Source organism: Arachis ipaensis, chromosome B10, assembly GCF_059453495.1.
Source record: "Arachis ipaensis isolate K30076 ecotype BB chromosome B10, ASM5945349v1, whole genome shotgun sequence".
Lineage (NCBI taxonomy): Eukaryota > Viridiplantae > Streptophyta > Magnoliopsida > Fabales > Fabaceae > Arachis > Arachis ipaensis.
This window is the reverse complement of record NC_142435.1, coordinates 145569890-145594951: the sequence shown is the minus strand read 5'-3', so window position 1 is coordinate 145594951 and position 25062 is coordinate 145569890. Positions and strand designations below refer to the sequence as shown.

Here is a 25062-nt window from a genome sequence, read left to right as displayed (position 1 = left end):
TAATTAAATATATTAAATTATTAATTAATTTTTTTATTTATTAATTTTACATAAAAAATAAATATATGTGAGTTTTTATCTAAATTTATATAATAAATTAGTAATGAATCGAAGAATGCCTTACATTAAAAATTTTCTCTGTTTTGTTTACATGTTGAATGATATTTAAAATTTAAAAATATTAATTATTATTTTTATATAAATATATTAAAAAATTATATATTTAATGTAATAATAATATAAAATATTTTATATAATAATTTTATTAAAGCTTATTTAGATAATCATTAAAATAATAAATTAAAAAACATTTACTTTTTATGATATAAAAATACATAAATTTATATGTGTGACATGTTTTTACAAGAAAATTAAATCTTTCAAAAAATAGAGGAAAAACAAGAGACTTATTGACTAGTTTCTTATATATGAATTTGCAAATGCTTAAGATTAATCTATGAATTTTTATTCTAAAAATGTCAAATTTCATGAGAAATTTTTTTATATAATAAATGCATGTATCAAGGATAGTTGTTTGAATTAGTTTATTTTCTGTTTAACGCTTTATTTTAGTTTTTGAATTCGTATTATGATCAAATATGAATATAATTTTGACAATGTTATATGATAAATAAAATGTATTATTATTTTTAATTAATACTCTAAATTCTAATTATAGTAATATAAAAATAAAATGTTGACTAATTATGATAAAAAAAAACTAGTCTCCTAATATTTTTCTATAATTTTTACATATTTTAGTTTTAAATACTAAACAAAATAAAAATGATTGACATAACCTCTATTATATTAAAAATCATGCAAATGTATTTATCTATCTAAGTAAATGAGAAAATTAACAAAGTGTTATTCCTTCTTTGAGTAAATACTCAATCTGATGTCCATTTTTACGAAAGGACAAAGCGATCTTTGTCAAAAAAAATGGACATTTTAATGCTCAATCTTTTTTATTTTGGAACAATATGATTCTTATGTTAAAAAATTTGTTAAATAATAATAAAAATTAGTTTTGTGGGAATTTTATTTATATTTTGTGGAGAGTTTTAAAACTTTTACAAAATTCTTTTCAACAATATAACCAATTACTACCACTACTTTCTTCGTTCTTATTATTATTACGTCTACCTCTATTATTTTTATTGCTTTATCATCAACATTATCTCCTCTACCGTCATCATCACCAATACCAATATTATCAACATTAAAATTATCTTCTTTCATTTTTTATTCGATGTTAATTTTTCTTTTAAAAGGTATTTGTACTACAATTACTTTTTTTACGACATCATTTTTATTAATGGCTTTTTTTCACTTAACCATCATTGGTGAAGGAATTTTTAAAAATCAAACTTATTAATAGTTTGTGAAAATTTAAAATTCTCATAAAATACAAATAATCTCCCCTCCCTCAAAACTAATTTTTGTTATTATTTAACATATTTTTTAACAGAGTAATTATATTATCCCAAAATAAAAAGATTAAGAGTTAAAGTGTCTTTTTTTTAACAAAAATCACTTTATCATTCGCGAAAATAGATAAAGAGAAAGTTCAGTGACTTCCTTCCTTTCACATAAAACCATTAAACTATTCAAAAGCACGAAACCAAAGCAAATTTTATTGTTACTAAGTTAATTTTACATTTTTTAAAAATTTAATTTTAATATATATGTAAAATAATTTTACACATGTATTCAATCATATAATATTACATTAACAAAATAATTATTTTTTATCATATAAATAATTGTTTAAAAGATAAATATAATTAAATAATTGTATAAAAAATTTATATTATTAATACATTAAAATTAAAATATTCTTAACATGGGAAATATAAGAAAATGAGTATGCAAAATTTGACGTGGTGACATTATGATTTATGTTGTTGTGGGTCATGGGATGAGATTACAATTATTAAGCTTATTAGCTGTCTTGATGGAATTATTCTTGTAATGTTTGGTCCTTTCTTGAGTAGGCTTGTGTTTGTGACAATCTCCCTTATTGACAGAAACAGAGTTGCGTGATTCTTGTTTACACAAAAGAAGAATAAAATAATAGCAGTGAAGCCTTGTTGGCTGCGAAACAAGAAAGTGGCAAGTGGATGGAGACAGGTGAGATTTGCTGTTAAAGACGGCACTCGATGACGCTTATTCTTTTGTGTGTGAGAAAGAGAGGGTGTATCTCAAAAGTCAAAATATCCGGGAAGAAATGAGTTTTACGCTACTATAGCTTAAATAAATTGGTGTCTTCGTTTTGGTTTAGAATGAATATCCATCCGGTCCTGACAATTATCTCGAAAGGACAAGGAGGTTCTTAAGAAAAAAAAACACTCAATTCGACTCTTGATAATTTTTTTGGGACTGATTAGCTTCTGTGCCAAAAAAAATAACATTAATTTTTTTTGGCACAGGGGCCTTGTTGTCCTTTCGAGGTAATTATCAGGGGTCGGATTGGGTTTTTTTTGTCAGGGGCCGGATTGAGGTTTTTTTTTGTCAGGGGCCTCGTTGTCTTTCGAGATAATTGTCAGGGGCTGATTTGGGTTTTTCTCTTTGTTTTATTTTTTAAATCAACAATAAATTAGACGGTCTGATTTGTATTTTTAAAAATAAAAAAATTTTTAATATTAAAATCAGACCGTTTAATTTTTATTTTTAAAAATAAAAAATACAAATTAGCCTATCTGATTTATAGTTTATTTTTTTTCAAACAAATCGAACCCTCTGATTTATAATTTATTTTTTTTAAATAAATTGGACCAATTTAAATAATACCAATAAAAAAAATATCATATAAAAAAAAACACCTCATTTTTCAATAACAATGTATTACATATATATTTAATCAATATAAAAAAATTAGTCACTTGATGAAATTTGGGTAAATAATTTAATTAAATTTTTTTAAATTAAAATATAAAAATTTATATTAAAAATAATTTATAAATAAATTATTTTATGTTTAAAAAATTATTATAAAAATTTTTATTTTAAAATTTATAATAAATAAAAATAATAAAATAATTTAAAAATTAAAAGTATATTTAAAAAAATATATCAAATACCATTAATATAATGTTTTATTAATTAAAAGTCTAAAAAAATAGTTTTGAAACTTTTCAAAGGATGCCCAAAGACGTGGGATTTGGTTGGATTTAGATTCGGTGGATGTTGTGTTGCCAAAACGCATTCCAACACTCCAACCTCGGATAATTCACACAAGGGGATAATCATGTATTAATCTATCTATGATACTCATCCAACATTAGTTTAATGAGTATTTTTCGTGTCTAATTATTATTATATACTATATTTAAACAAAAATTTTAGATGAATGCTAATTTGTTTTTTTTTAAATAAAGAATATAACGTTTACTGAATTTTAAATTTTAAATTTATCCAAAATTTTAATTCTAATTCATAAATTTTAAATTATAATTTTTTTTTTGAAATAACTGAAGTTCGATACATGAGAGTGGAGCATAAAACAGACAGATACAAAAGTAAATCTAAACACAAGGTTAACAATTCTATGTTATCTCTGATATTGCCATCAACAACCAGTAGAATCAATACCCATCCACTTCGTGTGGCTCAAAAAAATCCTATTCTGTATGACATCAACAGTTACTTCTTTATTGTTGAAAATTTTGTTATTGCGTTCCAACCAAACGTTCCAGAATAATCGTAAAGAATCTAATCAGCCACCTCTTATGCTCCTCTTTTCTATTAGGTGTTCCATTCCAACTCTCAAACAAGCCTTTAATGCTTCTTGGGACAATCCAATCTCTATGAAAACATCTCAACCAAATCTCTATGAAAACATCTCAACCAGATGCACCACATCTATCACGTAAACTCACAGAACACAAACAAATGATGAACACATTCGATCTCCATTTTACATAAGACACAAATACTATCATGTTGGCGAGTTATGCCTAATCTACTCAACCTTTCTTTAGTATTCACTCTATCGACTAAAACAAACCAACCAAATAGTTCAATTTTAGGCGGAACCAACCCTTTCCAGATCGAACCTATGAAGCTATAACTCGTAATCTCCTCCGAAAGAGTCTCCGATTGCAACACCTGCAGAAAATAGTTAGTAGAAAAAATACCTTTATTATCAAATTTCTAAACAAGATTATCTTCTCTGTCAGCTGATAGCTTCACTGGTCTTAACATATCATGAAGTTGGTGAACTAGTTCCAACTCCCATTGAAACAGCTCCCTCCTCCAATGAAAATTCCAAATCCACTCTAACCCATCCCAAAACCCACAATCTCCTATCACAGATCCTTGCTGGTTTGAAACAAACAAAAGCCTTGGAAACGCGCTTTCAGAGGACCACCCTGGATCCAGTTATCTTCTTAAAACAATGTCCTTCGTTCATTACCAACTTCCATTGCCAGCCCACTAATAACTTTTTTTTATTTACTATGCTTTTATATCCAACTAACAGATCTCTTTTTAAGGACTACCCTTCACCAGTAAAATCTACTTGGATTCAAATTGTTAAAACATAATAAATATAATAAATAAAGAATGAAGAGTTATTTCATTTAACAAATACAATATTTTTATTTAATAAAACACGTTTAAAAATGAGCTAAGGTTTCAATATATTTTTTAATTAATGATCTGTTCAAAAATAAAGTTTGTCCTTTTACATCTTTTAAGTTATTCAGATTTCATCGAGGAAATGTAGCTACATGGATTTCATTGAGCAAGCCATTTAACATTTAGTAGTTAACTATTTTTTTCGGTGAGCATTTAGTTAACTATAATTGGTATTATTATACGTGTCTCTTATGTGTCTGCATATGAACCTATCCAAATTTGGTTCTTATCTATAAAGGTGTGTAGAAGAGTCATTTCGTCGAGGACATCTCACGGTGGTGACTAGCAGCCAGCCACAAACACTCCTTATTTTTTCCTCCAATTGTGGTATGATTTTATCTGATCAACTGATAGAAAAAACTCATTTGATAAATTTTTTTAATTAACTAATTTGGCTTCTTATGAAAAGCAATAGTTTAATATTAAATAGAATTGGAGATTAAATTTACCGTTAAAATAATTTAAAAAGATTAAATTATAATTTTTCTTTTTATATTATCATTTTATTAATATTTTATTAGTATAATTTTATTAAATTTTAAATTAAATTTTATATTTTTTTAATTAAATCTATAAAGACTAATTTTTTGGAAATAGATAAACATGTGTCATCTACTGTTATGGATATATTGAATTTTTTTTTAATGTGAAAATAAAAATTCTAAGAATTAGAAAAAAATATTCAATCTATTCATAACAGACTCACAGTAAATAACACATTTTTAATGCAACTTTTAATATTAAGAAATAACAAGATTCTCTATTAAAAATGCATCCACATATTTTTGTTTTATTCTTTTACGTTATAAATATTTAATAAAATATAATATTTATGTTAATAATTATATATAATTTAAAAACATTCTAATATAAATTCTAATAATTATGCTACATGTATGAAAAATCCAACTCACTGTACAAAAATATATATTTACTATTCATGAAATAATTTATCATGCTACTGTGAAAAGGTTTCAATTATCCGACTATTAGGTAACGTTTGTTTTGAAGTACTGAGACAGAGACTGAGACAGCATTATATTTGTTGCTTTAGAGATTAGTACCAGTATTTCAGTACCTCCAAAAAGTAAGAACACAGAGGACTAAAATTTTTAGAAATGAAGACTGAAACTTTAATAACATTTTATACCTAAAATACTCTCATTTCAATTAATTAATTCCAATTTTACCCTTTGTGCAAATTAAATTAGAGTTTCATTATTGTTTTAATTCCTGTCTCCCATTTTGCACCAAACAGAATACTGAGATTTATTTCAATCTCTGTCTCTTAGTCTCTGTCTCTCAGTCTTTCCGTCTCTGTCTCTCCACCAAACGTTACCTTACTAATTTAATTATTTAAATTGAATATTTTGTTAAAAAAAATATGAAACATGAATAAATACATAATGACTAATTTTTTATTATCACAATGAATGTCTTCTTTTTTTTTTGTCTAATTTTCAGGGTCTGGAAAGGGGGCGTGGGAGCATTTTTATTAATATGAAACTCATAGGAATCAAATAGACGTTGACGATTTAGATCAGTAATATTGAACCCAAAATCTATTCCAGTTCTCGGTGCCATTCATGTGAGAAATGAGAAATCAGTTTCTATTTGAAGATGATGAAACCTAAAATGTCTACATGGTGAGGGTGTTCATATGATGCAATCACTTTATATTTGATTATCTAAATGAAGATATTCACGTGGTTTATATTTGTCTTGGTGGTTCTCCAATCTCTAACCCCAAGCTTTTTCTACCTTAACCACCATCTTTGGGCTGCAGATATTGGAGTCTTCAAGAATGGTGCATAACGATGGATGTATGGATTGATCGACCTCCCGATTTGAGCCCAAACACTCTGATGATATGCGGCAGTAACTGGAACATGATACATGAGCTTTAACAGCTGCAAGAAAAGACGGCAAAACAGGGTGAAAGAAAATTATGTCTGAATTTCAGTGCAATATTTCCTAGTAAAAATTGGATAAGCATAACTCTTGTGGATGCATGAATGAAAGGCGAAGTTGTTTATCAACTCCAACTAACACCCTTAAAAAGAAAAAGAATGAACACCCAAATTAATTCTTAAGAACTTCCAAATCGAAACTTTAGCCTTAACAAATTTATATTCTCTAGAAGTCCTCGAGAATTACTTCTGTTAGACAGATTGGTTTCTCCGTCGTTTTGAAGGGGGACTAATTCATCTGATTGAAATTTCTCTGAACTGTAACTTTCTTATAACAAAATTTGATACAGATTTATGTACCCAATACACATACTAGAAATTTGAATGAAAGCGATGGTGGGACCAATATGTTCAACAAGAGTAATTCTCGAGGTGGGAAGCTGCCTAGATTAAGCAATGCCTTCTATCCTAAATCATAAAACATATTTACATTTCAATCTGTTGTTATATTTAAATCTTGACACTTATGGTTCTCTTGGTCTTCCTCTAACTATGGTTTATGGAACTTCCACCTAATCCACCTATAGGTCTTTTCTCCACAAAAGTTCCAACCACTTAAGGAGATGTTTTATCATCTTCCATATTGTAGGTGCTACCCCAACTCTTAGCCGTAATAAACTGTTCTTAACCCAATCTCCTGGGTCCACACTTATTACTAGTCCATTGGAGCATTTTCATCTCGGTGATAATAATCTTATTTTCTCCAACTAACATAATTCCAAAAAGAAAAAGGGAGACCAATGCTTCTACTGTATGTAATTTAGATTAGACAGCAATGAAACACACCTGCCAGTACATGAATGTCTGTATTACATTACGCTGTGACCTGCATGTGTGGTAAAAAAAATGGGGGATTCATGAGGCAAACAACATCCTCCACATAAGAGGGAAATTGTAGCAAAAGAACATTAGGGAAAAACAAAAGGGAAGAGCCTGAGAAACTGACGAGAACAGTGAGAAAATCAGCAAGAATCCAAGTCCAATCTCAACATGTGATGTTAGTATATTGAGAGTAGTACTGTTTGACTCTACCCAAACACAGGGCTCTTCCAAGTACTTCCTAATCAAAAGTAACAAAATAATAAAAAAAATATTATTGAGGTTTTATGCAAATAAATATGAATAGTCTCAAACAAAATGGTGTCCAATGCATTATGTACACTTGTGTCACTATCCAAATCCAGTGTAGGTGTTGTTGCCTAGGAAGTGGAGATGACTTTTGACCCCCATCCACCCACGAAAAGAAAAAAAGGAGGGGGGGGGGGGGGGGGGAGATCCTGTTGCCCAAAATACAATATTTGAATTATTTATTTATTTCCCATTGTGATGCTATAAACTAATGAGGATCCATTTCTTACACATTTTCTAAATTCAGCTCCTGATGACAGTTGTCGAGAAAAGCTAAGAGTTACAAAAGCATTAATGGTTACAAACATGAAGATAATATTTTTTTTTTTTGAATGAAAGAGCTCAACACAACAAGTGGAGCATAAGAAAAGACAAAAGCACCAACCTAAAACAAATAAAAGAAAGCAACCATAGCAAAGGACCCTAATAGATATCCCCCTGTCATCTTCGGCATTGCCATCAACAACAAAAGGGATCCACACCTAACCACTCCTTATAGTTCATAAAAGACCAATGGATAACATCCTCAACCCCTTTTCCTTTATTTTGAAAAATCCCCCTTTTCCTCAACAATTACTAAAAGTTGCTTACTTAGCTTAATTCTAGACAAATTATCCACATAGTTTCAGCAGAGAAACCACCAAATATATTAAAGTTATGTAAGGAATACAATGCTTGGCTTTAGAGATTATATATTATAATAATGCAAGACTGAACTTCGCAAAGGTTTACACTATTTTGTGAGGAGGAAGGGAACCAGATATTAGTGGCATTGAGCGATTTATGGCTTTATGCTACTGTTTGGGGGCATCTAGCTGGAGCAAGATTCCCACATATTTAATGACACACATCAGGACAATCAAGAATTGAGGTATAGGGTTAAGACACCTTGCTTCTACCGGCTGCAAGGTGCATGAAATTTTCAGAGGGGGTATCTCTCTGAAAGATGCAGAGATTGGAGTGTATGTGCTATTGAAGTACATTTTGTCCTTCCAAATCTTTGTAACTTTAGGATCTCTTGTCCTCCATGTCTTTTGTAATATCCTTTCTCTCCTTGTTAATGATATTTCTTCTTTATCAAAATAAATAAATAAATAAGATTACACTATGTCACAGGCTAAGTTGTTCTCTCAATCCGTTGTACACTTAGGAAACCACATATTAAAGAATGAGATTGACAAAATAATAAGAAACAATCAGGAAAGAAAAAGACAAGAAAACAGGATAGAAGTCTTAGAGCAGTGTTAGGAAGGCAATGGAATTCTAGTATCAATAGTAAATCTAATCTAAAATGAGACAAATGATGGTACCAATGCTATGCTTAATGAGATAAATGTTGCATCTTTTAGCAATCTTATTTGCCTTCATGCTACTAGTATAAAATTATAAACCAATAAAAGGTTACTCACCTGTACAAGGTGGAGCGGCTGAAATTACGCCTAAGGAACTTTGCTACATGTTCAAATGCCCAACATATGATGGGGATCAAAGCAACTGCAACATAATTATGGAATGTTATACAGATGTAATTGATAGGAATGATAATGTTTACTGCCTTTCAGAAAGAAACAACAAACAACATAACAGGATTATCTGAGGACTACTTACATTTTAGACAAAGTTGTGATGTAACGAATGTAAGGGAGTAGAGGAAGTATATAAAATTTTTTGAAGCAATTATGGATTGAAAGTAAACTTGCAAGGCCTGCATATTCCATGCTCTTGGTTTCTGCAATGGCATATAATGTATAATAAATAAATTAATAAAAATCATTATAGATAGAAGAGTCAAAATATTGAAACATAATGCTAACTGCAAAATTAAATAGAAGCTCTTACCCCATGTTGCGAGTACAATGAGAACAGAGCAGAGCAAGTAGTACCCATAAAAGAAAGTCGATAAGCCCTATGAGAAAGATAAGTAGGTACCAATGGGATGGCTGCAACAACAGCCACAACAAATACCTAAAAAATAGATATTAAGATTAAATGACAGAATTGACAACGTAAGAGATCCATATCAACAAGCAAACAGTACAAGGCCCCAGAAGACCATGTATTATATAACTTCACGTATATATTCACAATTCCAATTCATCCCCTTCCATATTCTCATATCCCCATCTCTTTCCTCAGCAAGTGAAGATGGAAATTTGAAAAGATAGGGGTGCATTTGATTTGCATTTCCATTCTTTGTTTTCATTTTCAGTGTTTTCTGTTTTCAGAAATTTGCAAAGACAAAAAAGAGAAAACAGGAGGTGAAAACAGAAAACAGAATTTTATTGTTTTTACTGTTTTCTCTTTTTCCTTCACAAAATCCAAAAAAAAACAGAAAATACTGAGAATGAAAACGCAAACCAGAAGCACCCTAGAATTCTTATGAATACCCAATTGTTAGAATGTAAACATTATATCAACCATGTAAAGGCAAAGTAAGAAATGAACAGCACAAAACGATCAGTCAAACACGGTCATGAAAACAGTTATATGCAAATGGGGTATATATTAACCAGAAACGATGCAGTGATGAATTTCTGTTCAATGTGAAAGACTGTACCCAAGCATTAACAGAAAACAGAATCATCTGTCGATCCCATTGCAGAGAAGTTGGACCGGAACCTGCAGTTGTGGATGTCCCTGAAGTTCTATCAGTTGATCCTGCAGGAAGATTCAACACAGAGTAAGACTAAACAAAGCACTTGAAAAGATGATGACCGAATATGTTCTTCATTTTAGTTCTTTATTTTCAATCAGTTATACTATTAGATTAGCAGAAAGGACTAAACACCAGAGCTTCTTCTGCGGGTTGGTTCATTTGCTCCGGATGGCGATGTTGATGCTGTTGAGGTTCGTGCTGGCTGGGATGAACCAGAAGCCGACATTGGTTCCACAACCAGATCAGGATCCTGTTCAGCATTCAGCACTCACAATCAACTAACAAATGTAGTGGAAATGGGACAATTCTTGTTACATGAAGATAGTCCACGCAGCTTGTTAATTTATTAATTCACAAATACCATTAGTTAAAAACTTAGAAGAATCAATTTACCAATTCCTTAAAGATAAATAAGTATACACCACGTTCCAAGATATGAAAATTGTATATATTTGACTACATTGTAGCACACAAAAACAACAAAAGTAAAGAAATCACAAATGAGAAGTTATAAGCAAAACAATGAAATCGCTATAATAGATACTAATTTACAACTACATAAATAACCCAACAGCAACAATCAATTGAACTAATCAAAATCAGAAACAAATTCTTCTACACGCAAAATAAAAAACAACGAATTCTCCAGAAGTGTTAGTTATTCAATGAAAAAAAATTACTCCCAATATTCCCCACAAAAACGCACTACTAAGATCACTAAAAGAAAAAAAAAGGACTTCCAATAAATAATTGTGAGTTGAATAGAGGGAAGAAGTAAGAAGAAGAAGAATACAAGGTAGCGCTGGTAGAACTTGCGCTTGTAATGCGAAACGACGTCGTTTCGAGAGGCCATGTGAGGAGGGATGAGGACGTTGGACCAGTAATCTTGCCATCTGGGGTCGTTGTCGTAGTCGTATGAATCCGCCGCTATTCGCTTAATCTTCTGTGGATCTTCTCTCTCTTCACCCATATTTTCCACTCTTCTTCTTATTCTTCTTCTTCTTCCTCCCGAATATATAGTATTAGGGGGTGCACGTCATTATGACCTTAAACGCAGTCTACCAGGTGTCGTTTACTACTTGGTCAACAAATTATTTCCCTCTTTTTTCATCGTGCATATCAGATAAAAGAATACAGCATTTCATTTGTAACATTACTCTGGGAAATACAAAATAATAAAGGTAATTTTTCTCTCCCCAAAGGTTAGTAATATTTTGCCAATCAGTTATAACTCAAATGGCATAATCTCCCCATACTTAATTAAGAGGTTGTGAGTTTGAGTCTCTTATCTTTGATAAAAAAAAAATATTAATAAAATTTTTTTTGAGCCAACTAACTATAAGCTTATAAGTCAAATAGTATAATTTTCTCATCCTCATTTAGAGAGGTCTCAGATTCGAGTCTCACTCCTAATTTTGAAAAAAAAAAAAGTTAGTAATTTTTTTTTATTTTCTAAATTTGGATTAGAAAATATTTGCTTTCATCTATTTGTCTTTGTTTTCCATCTTTATAATTTTGTCTTAGACAGAAATTGTAATGCATTCTAAAAATGGAGACAAAAACTATTTTTTGTTTCTCAACCTTCATCTCTTAGTGAAATAAAATCCAAGTGCAATTTTAGTATTAATAGTTGTTAGATGAACACAAAGTGGTGTAGAAATGAGATGATATTATTGATTTCACTTATAACTAACTAATTGATAGAATTAACTAACTAACTTGGCGAATTAAGTTAAAATAACAAAAAGAAACTAACTATCTACCACTCATGCATATTGCCTAATAATAATTGGGAACAATGGTAGGCGATAGAAATATCAACTATGCTGCGTGTACGCAAAAAATCAGCCACCAAATCAGTAAATAATAAGGAATGCTAGGGTGCCAGCAATTTTTGTGATTTGTAGCCATCAAATAGCCTTTAAGATAGTTTTAATGGTGTGAGATTAGTGTAAGATTTCATCCAATAACTCACTTTTCTTTGCTAGTTACATGCGACCAGAATTTAACAAAGTTGCTGGTCCTAGACTTTTCCAATAATAAGTAATGCCAAGTTCAATGGTTGATGTACAAAAGTATCTTTAGTCACTTTTGGGGTAAATGCTGTACAATTATACACTGTTAAAGACGTTTTAGTAAAATGAAGTGTTCCTAAATCCTAGCCCATACAAAGTGTATATTTAGCATCATGCCAAACAATTATCCTTATATTGTAGCAAACACTGTAATTGATATCCTAATAAATTTAGATGCCAGTGTTACCGTTACATACAACATATATAAGACTAGGGTACTTTTACTTTGGATGTATAGCATACCAAGCTTGAATAAAAGTGAGAACTAATGCTAGTAATGCAGCAAGAAAGGCAAGCAGAGACCATGGGGTATTGAAGTAAGTACTACGTGCTTCAGCAAGCCACTTATTCCATCTTTTTCTATAATGCTTTTGAATTTGAAACTTGACTTGGATATACTTTTTGCTATAGGCCACAGCATCAGTTCTGATATAATGAAACAATTTAGTTGGCAAGTCATGGCCCAATTCATTGAAGAATTTCGCCAATTCTTCGTCGCTCCCTAGCAAGTTCTGGAACACACCAGCTAATCTGAGCTCTTTTACATCTTCGGCATCATCAATCAAAGAATCCATGAATGAAAAGAATGAGCTACATCCGAAATTGTTATTAAAATCTGGACACATCTCATATGCAATCATGTTCCGGAAATAATAAGGTGAGTTATCATTGAACAAGAACATAGGAAGTCTTAATTCTCCACCAAACCATTTGGAGGTGAAAGAGATGTTATCCCATTTTAACACATTTGACTTGTTTGGCTTAACTCGAATCCCTGCCGACTTAAGATCTCGAATGTTCTTGTACCTTTCCCAAAAACGTGATGCATCTCTGTCCACCGGAGGTGCATCTAGATCTTCGGGAGGGGGAGAGACTTGAATATCTTCATCATCAACTTTATTATCATCTTGCTTCATGACATACTTTCCATTCTCTGCATCGACGAAATTCGAGCGATAATAATCAAGTATATGAGTTGGATTCTGCTTGAGTTTGATTGCGTACATTCCAAGTTGCTTAGCATTTCCACCTGACAAAAAATTGTGCATTAGAAACCCCAAATCAGCACCCTTTTTCTTGCTTAGTAACTCTAGCAATTCCATTGGAAGTTGATTTTCGAGCAACATAATATCTCTGTAAGTATACATCAACTGATCAAGCTTTAGCCTTAGTTTTTCCGGCCGGTGATCTTCGACCTTGTCCATGTAATAGAGCAAAGAACATCCATCCACAAACAACATCCAAATAAGTTCCTTGTCAACATAGCATTCGATCACATCCACGCTAAACAACAACTTCAATCTCCCAATGTTATCTTGTATAATTTTATACAAAAGCTTGGCTGCTGCTTCCTTATTAGTGCTTCCATTAGTTTCCTCACCGTACTCATCTATATAGAGGGATGTCCATTGAAGTTTGAATTGTTGTCCTTGCTTCAAATCATCATTCTGGTAATGAATGGGACCAAATGATATCATTTTGGGTATGCAGTACTTAGCAAAATCAGGATTCTGACGCAAAAAGGTAGGAACTCTTTGGATCTTGGTCTTGGAACTGGAAATTTGATTATGAACTTCAAATGTTTGATGTAGGAGCTGGGTAAGCCTTTCATCCACAGGGGTATGTAATATCTCAGCCATTGTTGAAGTTGCTTTCCTTTGCTCTCTCTAATTTCTTTTTCTTTTTCTTGTTTACTAAGAAATTTCCCAGCCCCTAGAATCATTGTACCACCAAAATAAACTTAATGGCATACCAAAAACATGAATATCAATCAAGATTAATAAAATTATTAATTAATTAATCCATATATATATATATATATATGCTATAACCTCCAACTGCTCATGGCCAACTAACTTAACCTTTGTGTTTTCTAACCAAAGACAATATATCAGTTCATTTTTAACCAAAAGTTAACACTTATCTACTTCTATTTTGTGTATTATGTTATCCACTTTTTTGACTAGCCAAACATTGCCTTTACATATTTCTTCAAACTCACATAGTGCTTCATTATTAAAAATTTCTTAAATATAATAATTTCTAAATAATATATAAGTGAAAACTTTTCATAAAGTATGCTAAAAACTTAAATTTTAAAAGAATTGACTAATAATAATCATGGGACTTATTTGTTTATATTTCTAGATATAATAAATACATGATAACTTACCCTTTATCCAATAATCATGGAATTTATTTGTTTATATTTCTAGATTATCATGTGTTTATTAAGAGACTGATTGTAGTTATCTTATGGGAAGTTAATAATTAAAAATGGTAATAACAATTTAATCGAATATGTCAAATCATCTAATAATTCTCAACTAACAATTCTACGTAAAGATAACTACACTTGAGTTTCCACTAAATTATTAACATTATAATATTGAGAGCTAAATTACCTGCAGCATATGAATGCAGTGACAGAATTACAGAAATGAAGAACTCACCTGTATGACTCTAGTGGTATAAACTTAACGCACTCCACCAAGGTGAGAATGCTTCACATCCAAGGATGCGTTTAAATCTGATCTGTCTCGAAACCAATCAAGAAAGCAATAAAAAAAGAATTATATTCTCAAGTTACCAGTGAAATAAAAAGGCCAAGCTAAGAAGGTAGTGTTGAGAACTTACCTGGTGAAAGCGCAACTACGAAGAAAATCAGGGTTGGAAACGGAAAAGAGGATACTGGAGAAATTAAACACTATAACTCCGAATTCTAAGCGAAAGAGAATTTAAGAAAAGTTTAGGAGATTGCAACTTTTTTAAATTTTGACGAGCATGTAACCAGCAAGAAAAAGTGAGCTATTGAATAAAATCTCACATCATTAAAATTATACTATTTGATGATTACAAATTATAAAAGTTGCTGACTCCTAGCACTCCTCTTTGAGTAATATTTTTAATCTAAAGAAACAAATAATGAAGTGGAAAATGGGGGAGTGGATCAATATGTTTATGCTAAAAAATAATTAAGTTATTGTTTTATTTTATTATAGATTAATATGTTTATGCTAAAAAAAAGTGCTCAATTTATCGCATATACACTAGGCAAAATGCAGGTTGCACCTAGGTGGCGTTTTTCTTTGTCAATATTATTGAGTTACACCATTTTTTTTATTTAAAACTTAATTTCTAGTATATTTTTTCATAAGATTAAAATAACATATACGTCAGCCTATTTAATCAAAATACTGATCAATATTATTATAATTATATATAAATTTAGTGATAATTATTATTATTTTAATATTTTATTATTTAATATAAAATATTTAATTTTTTACAAAATTATTTAATTTAAAATTTTGTATTTTCATGATGATTAATATGATAACTTTTTTACTTATTTTTAATATTTTATCATTAATCATAATATATAAAAAATTATAAATGTATTTATAATAAGTTAAAACATTGTATATTATACGATAAAACATTAACAGAAAAGTTCTTACAATAATAATAAACATATTATTATTGTTATTTGAGTCCACCAAATAATTATACTAATATATATATATATAATAGTTATAGATTGATATTTGGTAAAATAAATTAAAATATATGTTATTTTAATTTTTTTGTCAAAATGTTATTTTAATCTTTTAAAAAGTTAAAATAAGTATTAAAATTAAAATTGAGTAGGTCTAATTTAATTTTAAAAATTAGTTCATGAATTTAATACCAAATTAAAATTAATATTGAGTGAATTTAAATCAACTCAAAAAATTAGTTTATAAAATAAAAAATATTTTATATTTATAAATTATTTAAAAATTTTATCATTAAAAGATATAAAATTTATAATAAAAGATAATATTTTATAAATAAAAGAGAAAGAGAATATTATTTTCTCTTTTTATAAAGCATAAAGCAAAAGCCTTATATTAGGGCTTTTTGGAGCTTTTTATTAATACATTGCAATCAGACACATCAAAAGTAAAAGCAATAAAATTACTTCTTATTTGTTCTCTGTTATTAAGTCTTAATCTTATCACAACATTGTAAAATAAAAAAATAGTAAAACATAATTTATTTAATCGTATAGGAAACTTCATGATAGTTTCCTACTTTTTACTTCTTATTTGTTCTTTCTTAAGTCTTGATCTTATCACAACATTGTAAAATAAAAAAAATAGTAAAAAATATTTTATTTAAAGTTAAAATTCAGGTGCAGTCAACTTCACGTAAAATTGATAACGATTACTAAAAATCGTTAGATGATTTAATTGATTTGACTAAATTTTCATCTAACGGTTTTCGACTATCAACTTCACGTGAAGTCGACTGCACCTCAGTTTTTTCACCTTTATTTAATTGTATAAGAAACTTCATGATAGTTTCCTACTTTTTATGTTCTCGGAATGCACTTTAATTCTTTAATTAAGGCCGGCCAAGGTATCTATGACTAAGGTATACTTGCCCTTCCTCTGTTTAAACGGCAAGTCATTGCATCTAAGATTCTAAGCTAAATCTAACATCTAAGGATGCATTCTCTTATTGGACAGTTAATTTGCAACCAATAATTCATCACTTTTGTAGAGGTAAGTATATATGCTGCCATTATTCTTTTTTCAGTTTCGGATATATCATCAGTGTTCAGTATGTAGTGAGAGTTAATCGAACTATATATAACAACGAACGAGAGTTGTTTAATTTTTCGTTCTAGTGGGAAGACGGACATGCAGCATTGCACCATATTAGATAGTATTATTGTTGTTGTTGTTGTTAGTTGGTATTCTTATTTATAATAGTTCCATCATATATGTGTGATCTTGTAACATATGATACATCATTTTAATACATAAATCTATTTATTTAGTCTCCTCTATCTCTTGAATTCAAACCTTATCTCAGAATTATAATATCTTTTTTTAAGAGCATATGTTATTTTTTTCGGAAAATTATCGTTTTTTTTCACAAATATTTTTTTATTCTTGTGTATAGCAAAAAATAGTTGCTTAGAATGATTTTTCTTTAGACTTAGTTGAATTAGTAAAGTTTTTTAGGGTGTTAGAGGCAGTAAGTTTTGTGATTTGTAGTCATCAATTAGTTATTATTAGTATTTTTAATGGTGTGAGATTACATCTGATAGTGTGAAATTACTCATTTTTTTTTGCTATTTTAAGTGTTAGTCAGATTTTAATAAAAGTACTAGTTAAAAAATATTTGTGTTTTTAGATAGCATTTGGAAGGAAGATAGAGACAGATAGTAAATTATATCTTTATATTATGTTTGGTATAAAATATACACAACTAAATTATATCTTAATATTTTGTTTATTTTAAATTAAAAATAGAAATTTAATTAATGAAATAACTAAAGTACCCTTATTAAAATCGAAAATGTTTGGTAACCAAAGAAATGTTTAGTAACCGTGTTCAGGTCTGTCGTGCTGCCTCTGTTCTCTGCTATGCTCACCGCACCGCTTCAATTTCAGTTTTGCGCTGTCCAATCTCTCCCATTATTCTTTTCTTTTCTATTCTGAGTTTGAAATCTTTGAGATTATTGAATCTAATTTGGATATATGTGGATGATGAGATTGTTGTTGTTTTTGGTATTATTGTTGTTGTTCGTGGTGGTGAGGTGAGAGGTGGGGTTGAGGATGAGAGGTGAGACTGTGAAAGTGTTGACAATAAGAGAATTGTGAAGGGTAGACTTGGAATATAAAATTTTAAATGAGGGCATTTGAGAAAAAAAAAAAGTTATTAAAGTTTTCGTCTTCATCTTTAAAAATTCTGGTTTTCTGTATCTCTATTTTCGAGAGGTATTAAAAAATTAAAATTTTGTATCCCAGCTTAAAATTTTAGTTTTAGTCTCTAATTATTAAATACAACACTCAGTTCTAATCTTTTAGCCTCAGTCTCAATATCCCACACAAAACATAGCTTTAAAAAAAATACAAATTTTTTATTTTATATTTGGTAAATTAAAAATATTATATATTTGTGTTGTAATTTTTAAACAATAAAAACATTTTTAAAAGCATTTAATTTAAAATAAAATTTTTTAAAATTAACATGTACTTATTAAAATTAAAAAATATAATATATTATATATTAATAAATTTTTAAATTTAATTATTTTTTATTTATTATAATTTTTTATTTTTAAATTATTTTATTAAATATAATTATTATTATGTGTGCTTATTATTTTTTTTAATTTAATTTACTAAAGATAAGTACTAAAATTTTTTAAAAGTTAATTTTGATAAATTATTTTATAAAGTAAAATTTTTATTAAACAAAGCCTTAGTATGTTTCTTAAAGTAAGTTGTGTGTGTTTCACTCAGAATTTCCATATCAAGTTTCATGTCTGCTCTATTTGTAGGCACCAAATCACACTTCAAAGCAGCAGAGGCGGTCGAATAATGAGTGGTGAGTAATTATAATTCATATCACCTTTATTTTCACTAATTTTTCCCATAGCCATATATATGGATGTAAATAATTGGCTTTGTGATACGTATCACTATTCACAACCGAGCCAAAGAATTTACATTTAATATCTACAGATATTTTAATATAAAATATATATTGAGATTATATAAATATTATTAACGTTAAGAATATATTTTTTTATATATTTTAATAATATTTTTTATTTTTAAATTAAAAATATTGTAAAGTAATAAAAAATATTATTTTAATTTAATAATCTTTTCTTAAAATATCATAACTATTATAACTACTATAATATAATCACTGTAAAATGTATCTAATATCTATTTATCTATACTACTTTACTTGTTGATAAAGACAATATTAAATAACTGAAAATGTTATATACACATAAAAAATAAGTTATTATGTATTTATGTATAAATATATTATATATATATTTAATTTATTTTTAATATATATTTTATATTTTAATATATATATTATTAATATATAGTGACGATTTATAATTAATATGATGATAAATAATTAGATAACTTTTTTAAATTATTTAATAATTAATGTTATTAAGTATAATTTTTTATTATTTAATATTTTTTACGTGTTTTTTTTGTTTTTTTTTACTTTAAAGAGCGTAGCATGAAAATCAAACTTTACAAAAGGCTATTTGTTCTAGTAGTTAGTAGATATAACTCTTAATATTTTTTATAGCATAAATGATTAAAATAATCTTTAAAAGATTATTCTTTTTTTAAATTGGTCTTCAAATGATTTTTTAATTAAATTTATTCTTTAAAATTTTAAATTAGTCACATTAATCGTTTTGTCACTTTCGTAATTGACGGCATCAAAATTTGTTAGTGTGATATATTAAGTGATATTTCATTAATTACAACATATACCTGATAATTTTAACTAGCTTTTAATATGATATATTTATGTAATTAGATCAAATTAATTTTAAAATGAAGGAGACCTTAAAATATTAAAATCTTTTAATTTTGAATTAATTTAATCTAATTTAATACTTATCATATTAGACAATAATAACTACTCTAAGACAGTTATATCAACAAATTTTAACACTATAAATAACAAAAGTGACAAAAAATTAATATAAATAATTTTTTAAAGAACAAATTTAATTACAAAATTTTTTAAAAATCAATTTAAGAAATAAATAATTTTTTAGAATGAATTTAACCATTTATCCATATAATTTCGAATTCATACATCTTAAAAGATCAATAATGTATGTTTCTGCATTGGTATCATCCGATTACCGTGAAAATCTGTGTGTAAAACCTCTAGCTTATTTTTTTTGTTTGTTATAATTTGACCTAAAGCATGTTAACGTATTAATGCCGTAATATATATTTGAATTGTATATATTGATCTACAAATTTTCTAGTTTCTCCACTTTCCATGGAAATTTGGATTTCATAGATGAGCATATGTGGAGCTAATATTCAAAAGAATCTCCGAAATTTGATCACCGATTCAATTTGATTCTCTAATTTTCAATTGACATAATTTATACCCTAAAATCTTAAGGCAGGACTCAGATTGGTTCTTTCGTCCAACTTCGTCACCAAAATGATGATGTGGCACCCAAATCTCATCACATGCCTCTCCTTCTTCCTCTTACCATTGCCATCACCACCTCTTCTCTACCAACACTCTCTCTCCTCCAACAAACAACAACATTCACAACCAACAACACCTACACATTTCTACTGCCATAGTTTTAAAGAGCATAACACCTATACTTACCATTCCTTCATGACTGACTGCAAGCAAACAACAAACCATTAAATGTAATATCGTTAGGGACAACACCATGAACCACTATTTGTGAAAAGAGCTGCTATGCTTGCTTACCGTGACCATTCATCGCAATGCCGCAAATAATAACACCCAAAGAAATAACATCCTTATGCACAATCATGTTGAAAATCTTGAACCCCATTATCATGTAAGTACACTTAGCATGAATGTTGAGCAATGCATTTCTAATGTCACCATCAGTCACAAGGTCACACCATCCATTGCCCCAAATTCGAAGTACCGTCAGAAGCATCCTCACTCATTGCAACCATCTTTGTGTTCCTATTAAGAGGGATTTAAAGTGTGGTGTTGTGTTTCTTTTTCTATTTCTCTTCAATTTATTAACGTTAGTGATTGTTAATGTTGTTTGTTAGGGAGGGAGGACGTTGGTAGAGAAAAGATGATGATGGTGATGGTGAGAAAGAGAAGGATCAGATAATAGAAAGGCCTTTCATAAGTGGCGGTGAAAATGTGTGGGTGTTAGTGGGTTGTTAATATTGTTGTTTGTTGGGGGAGGGAGGGTGTTGGTAGAGGGGAGGTGATGATGATGATGGTAAGAGGAAGTAGGAGAGACACGTGGTGAGGTTTGGATGCCACATCATTATTCTAATGATGGAGTTGGACGGAAAGGCCAATCTGAGCCACGCCTTAAAATTTTAGAGTATAAATTGAGTTAATTAAAAATTGGAGGATCAAATTAAGTCGGTGGTCAAATTTTAGGGGTCATTTTGAATATTAACTCTTTGTTTGTTCTCCTTGTCATCATATCATTATCATATCCTTTTTGTAGTTGTCTAGAATAACAAATTCTCGCTGTGCCGCATCAAATACCAATTAGATTTTCTTTGTAATCCGTGGCAACTGGCAACTCTATAAGGTTGGATTTGTTTTTGAAAACAGGATAAAACAAGATATCAAGAATAAGACATAAAAGATAAAGACATAAAAATTTGTATTTTTGTATTCAATTTGGTAAATGGTAATAAACTAAAACAAATTATGAACATCTAATTTATTTTCATTCAAAAAATTTGAGACAAAAAATATAATAATAAAAAATTAACAAGAATAATGACAGAAAAATAAAAAATAAGTTATTTCTTTTATTAGTGTTTCTGTATCTTTCTTATCAAAATAGATACAAAATACACTAATTCAATATTTCTGAACATATTGTTTTTGTCTCTGTCTTTATAAACAAATACAGTCTAATTTACTTTCATATCTATGACTATGAGGTGATGATATAGTGTTTGTATTCCGCATCATAATGATTTTGGTGAAGCTTATTAGAATGAGGGGTGGCAAAGCGGGCCGGCCCGCCCCGCCCCGCATAGGCCCGCCCTATAAACGGGGCGGATCGGCCCGCCCCGCCAACTAAAATGGGTTCAAAATACTAGCCCGCCCCGCTTTATGGTGGATTGGCGGGTTGGCGGGCTAGCCCGCTTCTTTATTTTTTTTAAATAAAATTCATTAAAATTAACCAAAAAATAATAATTAAAAAATCAAATACAAATAAAAAATAGTCAAATTATAATATAATTTTTTTTTAAATTTTTAACTTCAATAAAATTGTTCAAAATAATATTTGTCAATAGAATCATCTTTATTTTAAAAAATAAGTCACATAATTTGAGCATATATACAAAATTATAAAATAAAATAAATAAAGTTAATAACTAAAAGAAGAATAAAAACAAAAAATAAAAAAAAGTGTTTAAAAATTCTATAATTATTAATTTTATAATAATAATCACACTTTTATTTAATAAAAAAAAAGAAAAATAAAAATCTTCGGCCCGGCGGACCGGCCCGCCCCACCCCGCCAAAACCCGCCAATTTGGCGGTGCGGGTTTGGCGGACTTTTTTAATTTGGCGGACTTCAAATCCCAACCCGACCCGCCTTTTTTAGCGGATCGGCCCGACGGGCTCGACCCGTTTTGCCACCCCTAATTAGAATCAAGCGAATTATTCAAAATTTTTACTAACTTCATGAGAACTGGAGTGATGTACATGATATTTTTTCTGTAAAGATTAATATATTCGAATGGTAAATTTTTAAGAATTTATTTATTATTTTATTCTATTTTTTGTGAGTTTTATTGTGATTACACCTAAAATGACTAAGCTGTCTACATTATTAACTATTTAATAGCATGGTTCAAATGACAAAAGTTGTTATTATTTGAAAATATTTGGTAACCAAAGAAAATTAGTTAAAAAAACAGTAAAAAATTATCTTATTTAACATTTATTAATTGTTGCCACAATTAATGAATGCTAAATAAAACAAGTTTTTACTATTTTTTTTGTTTCTCTAGCATTACGCTACTAATAAGTTGGAAACTCATATGTAGCCAATTTTATGAAAATTTAATTAAATTAATCAAATTATTTAACCGTTCTTAACTATCAATTTCATGTAAAAATGATTGTACGCCAGTATTCACCTACTATTAATCTATTTACAATTGCATTAAAAAAAGTTAATCTTTGTGTTACCGCATTGATAGCAGTGTAGTTTCACATCGATTTGTAATAAAAATAAAAATGAATTGGCTGAAAAAGGAGACAACCACCGGGACATTATTGTAAAGAAGGAGAAGAAGCGGCCATTAGCGACGACTGAGTTGGCTTCGAACAAAATTTTTAGTTAAAAGTCGATGAATGATAACTAATATGTCAAATTATTTAACAATCGTTAACTATATATGAATTTATAACTGTACATGAGTTTACATAGTTAAAAGAGTCCAATGCTTTATTGACGATGATTAATGCTTTTTAACCGTTAGAAACCACAACTCCTCCTCCAACCACTAGCGACTTTGGAATTGGACAAGAACAACTGATTTCGTTATCAACAGAGCAAAGTAGTGCTGCTCTCGAGCTCTATGGAGGGGTAGGTAGTTTGATTATTTATTAGAACCCCTTCCTCTTTGTTTTTCTTAAAGTAGTAATGGTATTGATAATCATATATATTTCTCAACCAGGTTGTAGGGATATCGAATTTGCTGAATACCAGTTTAGAGAAGGGAATTCATGGTGATGAGGCTGATTTATTAAGACGAAGAAGGGCTTTCGGTTCTAACAATTATCCTCGAAGGAGAGGAAAAGGTTTTCTGGTAAATTTTGCCAACAATCAATCATTCAAGTCTTAATACTTCATTGGTCACAGTATGCCATTGTTTATTTACTTTTTTAAATCTTAAAAGCTCCTAAAAATTAATTTGAAAAAACAAACCAAATACTAAAAAATATATATATATATATATATATTTTTTATTTTTGTTCTTTATTTTTGTAATTAATTTTTTTATTAATATTTTTTCTGTATTATTGGAATAAGCTTAGGATTCGTTTGGATAGGTTTATAAGTTTTTTTTTTTTTTTACTTTTAACTTATGAAAATGTATAGTATTAATGTTTGGTATAATTTTTAAAACTAAATTGCAGTTTTTTAAAAAGAAAAGTCTAGGGGTCAGCAAATTTATTAAATTTTGGCCAGCATATAACCAGCAAAAGAAAAGTGAGTAATTGCACACCAGATGAAATCTCCCACCATTAAAAACATCATGGATGGTTACTTGATGACTACAAATCACAAAAGTTGCTGACCCCCTTAGCACTCCTCTTTTTAAAAAGCTATTTTAGTGTTTATGGAGAAGTTAAAAAAAAAAACGACTTCTCTTGTACTAAAAAGTTTTTTATGAGGAGTGCTAGGGGGCCAGCAGATTATGTGAGTTGTAGCCATCAATTAGCCATCAATAATGTATTTAATGGTGTAAGATTTCATCTAATGGTAGAAAATCACTCATTTTCCTTTTGCTGGCTAAGTACTGGCCAAATTTTAATAAATCTGCTGGCCCCTAGACTTTCCCGTTTTTTATTACTATTCTCTTAAAATAAAAATTTTTTAGAGCTAAAAAACTAAATACGAAATAACTTATTTATAAGTTACTTTTAATATAAGCATTTATTGTTTAAGCTATTTTTTAAAAAGGAGTTTAGTTAAATTATTTACCCAAACTTGACCTAAGAACTAATTAAAATTTATAGATTTTTTTTTATTAAAAATCTCATTATCTTTTTAAAATAATTATCATGACCGTTTAGTTTTTTTTTTTATCTTTTTTAAATATATTAGTTAATTTTATTGTATAAAATTAAAAAAATTAATATTTTTAAATTATTTTTATTTATAAAAATCAAATAAATAATATATTAATAATTAATGTCACATAAATATATTTTTAAAAAAATTATTAATAGAAGAATTAATTAATTTTATAAAATTAAATATTAAAAACTGAAAAGGATATTCTTTATAAAAAAATCTAAAAATCTGACTAAT

The 25062-nt window shown here is 28.8% G+C and overlaps 3 protein-coding genes across 8 annotated transcripts in view; 1 reads left to right on the top strand and 2 right to left on the bottom strand.

Annotated features, from left to right (window-relative positions):
- Positions 1–6130: 6130 nt before the first annotated feature.
- LOC107623375 (uncharacterized) lies at positions 6131–11541 on the bottom strand. Its single transcript, XM_016325610.3, has 9 exons — positions 11189–11541; positions 10528–10645; positions 10297–10397; positions 9579–9704; positions 9348–9468; positions 9149–9233; positions 7558–7671; positions 7398–7437; positions 6131–6551 (listed from the first exon to the last, which is right to left on the bottom strand). The coding sequence occupies exons 1-9, from the start codon at positions 11363–11365 to the stop codon at positions 6399–6401; spliced, it is 1035 nt and encodes a 344-aa protein (XP_016181096.1). The 5' UTR covers positions 11366–11541; the 3' UTR covers positions 6131–6398.
- Positions 11542–12574: 1033 nt separating this feature from the next.
- On the bottom strand, positions 12575–15191 carry LOC107621688 (UPF0481 protein At3g47200-like). 2 transcript variants are annotated; one of them, XM_016323705.3, is made up of 3 exons: positions 15108–15191; positions 14924–15005; positions 12575–14183 (listed from the first exon to the last, which is right to left on the bottom strand). In XM_016323705.3, exon 3 carries the CDS (start codon positions 14108–14110, stop codon positions 12692–12694), a length of 1419 nt encoding a protein of 472 aa, XP_016179191.1. In that variant the 5' UTR covers positions 14111–14183; positions 14924–15005; positions 15108–15191; the 3' UTR covers positions 12575–12691. The 2 variants fall into 2 exon arrangements, with proteins under 2 accessions (XP_016179191.1, XP_088354376.1); XM_088498250.1 differs by having other exon boundaries at positions 14924–15000; positions 15108–15148.
- Positions 15192–16835: 1644 nt separating this feature from the next.
- Positions 16836–25062, top strand: part of LOC107622554 (calcium-transporting ATPase 8, plasma membrane-type) — a 34207-nt gene continuing 25980 nt past the window's right edge. For 3 of the 5 annotated variants that reach the window (XM_088485377.1, XM_088485382.1, XM_088485389.1), the window contains exons 1-4: positions 16868–17020; positions 18811–18857; positions 23504–23610; positions 23702–23833. In XM_088485377.1, the coding sequence (XP_088341503.1) occupies positions 18851–18857; positions 23504–23610; positions 23702–23833 (246 nt within the window). In that variant the 5' untranslated portion in view covers positions 16868–17020; positions 18811–18850. Of the gene's footprint in view, positions 17021–18810; positions 18858–23503; positions 23611–23701; positions 23834–25062 lie in introns of all 5 variants that reach the window. The other 2 variants (XM_088485374.1, XM_021114212.2) reach the window with 2 other exon arrangements.

What these genes read in the sequence shown, in the direction of transcription:
- LOC107623375 (XM_016325610.3), bottom strand. Translation starts at nt 11,365, where the DNA reads ATGGGTGAAGAGAGAGAAGATCCACAGAAGATTAAGCGAATAGCGGCG. An exon ending in CATTGTACTCGCAACATGGG is followed by an intron (nt 9,469 to 9,578) that starts GTAAGAGCTTCT and finishes ATGCCATTGCAG; the next exon opens with AAACCAAGAGCATGGAATAT. An exon ending in CTGATTTTCTCACTGTTCTC is followed by an intron (nt 7,438 to 7,557) that starts GTCAGTTTCTCA and finishes CCACACATGCAG; the next exon opens with GTCACAGCGTAATGTAATAC.
- LOC107621688 (XM_016323705.3), bottom strand. Translation starts at nt 14,110, where the DNA reads ATGGCTGAGATATTACATACCCCTGTGGATGAAAGGCTTACCCAGCTC.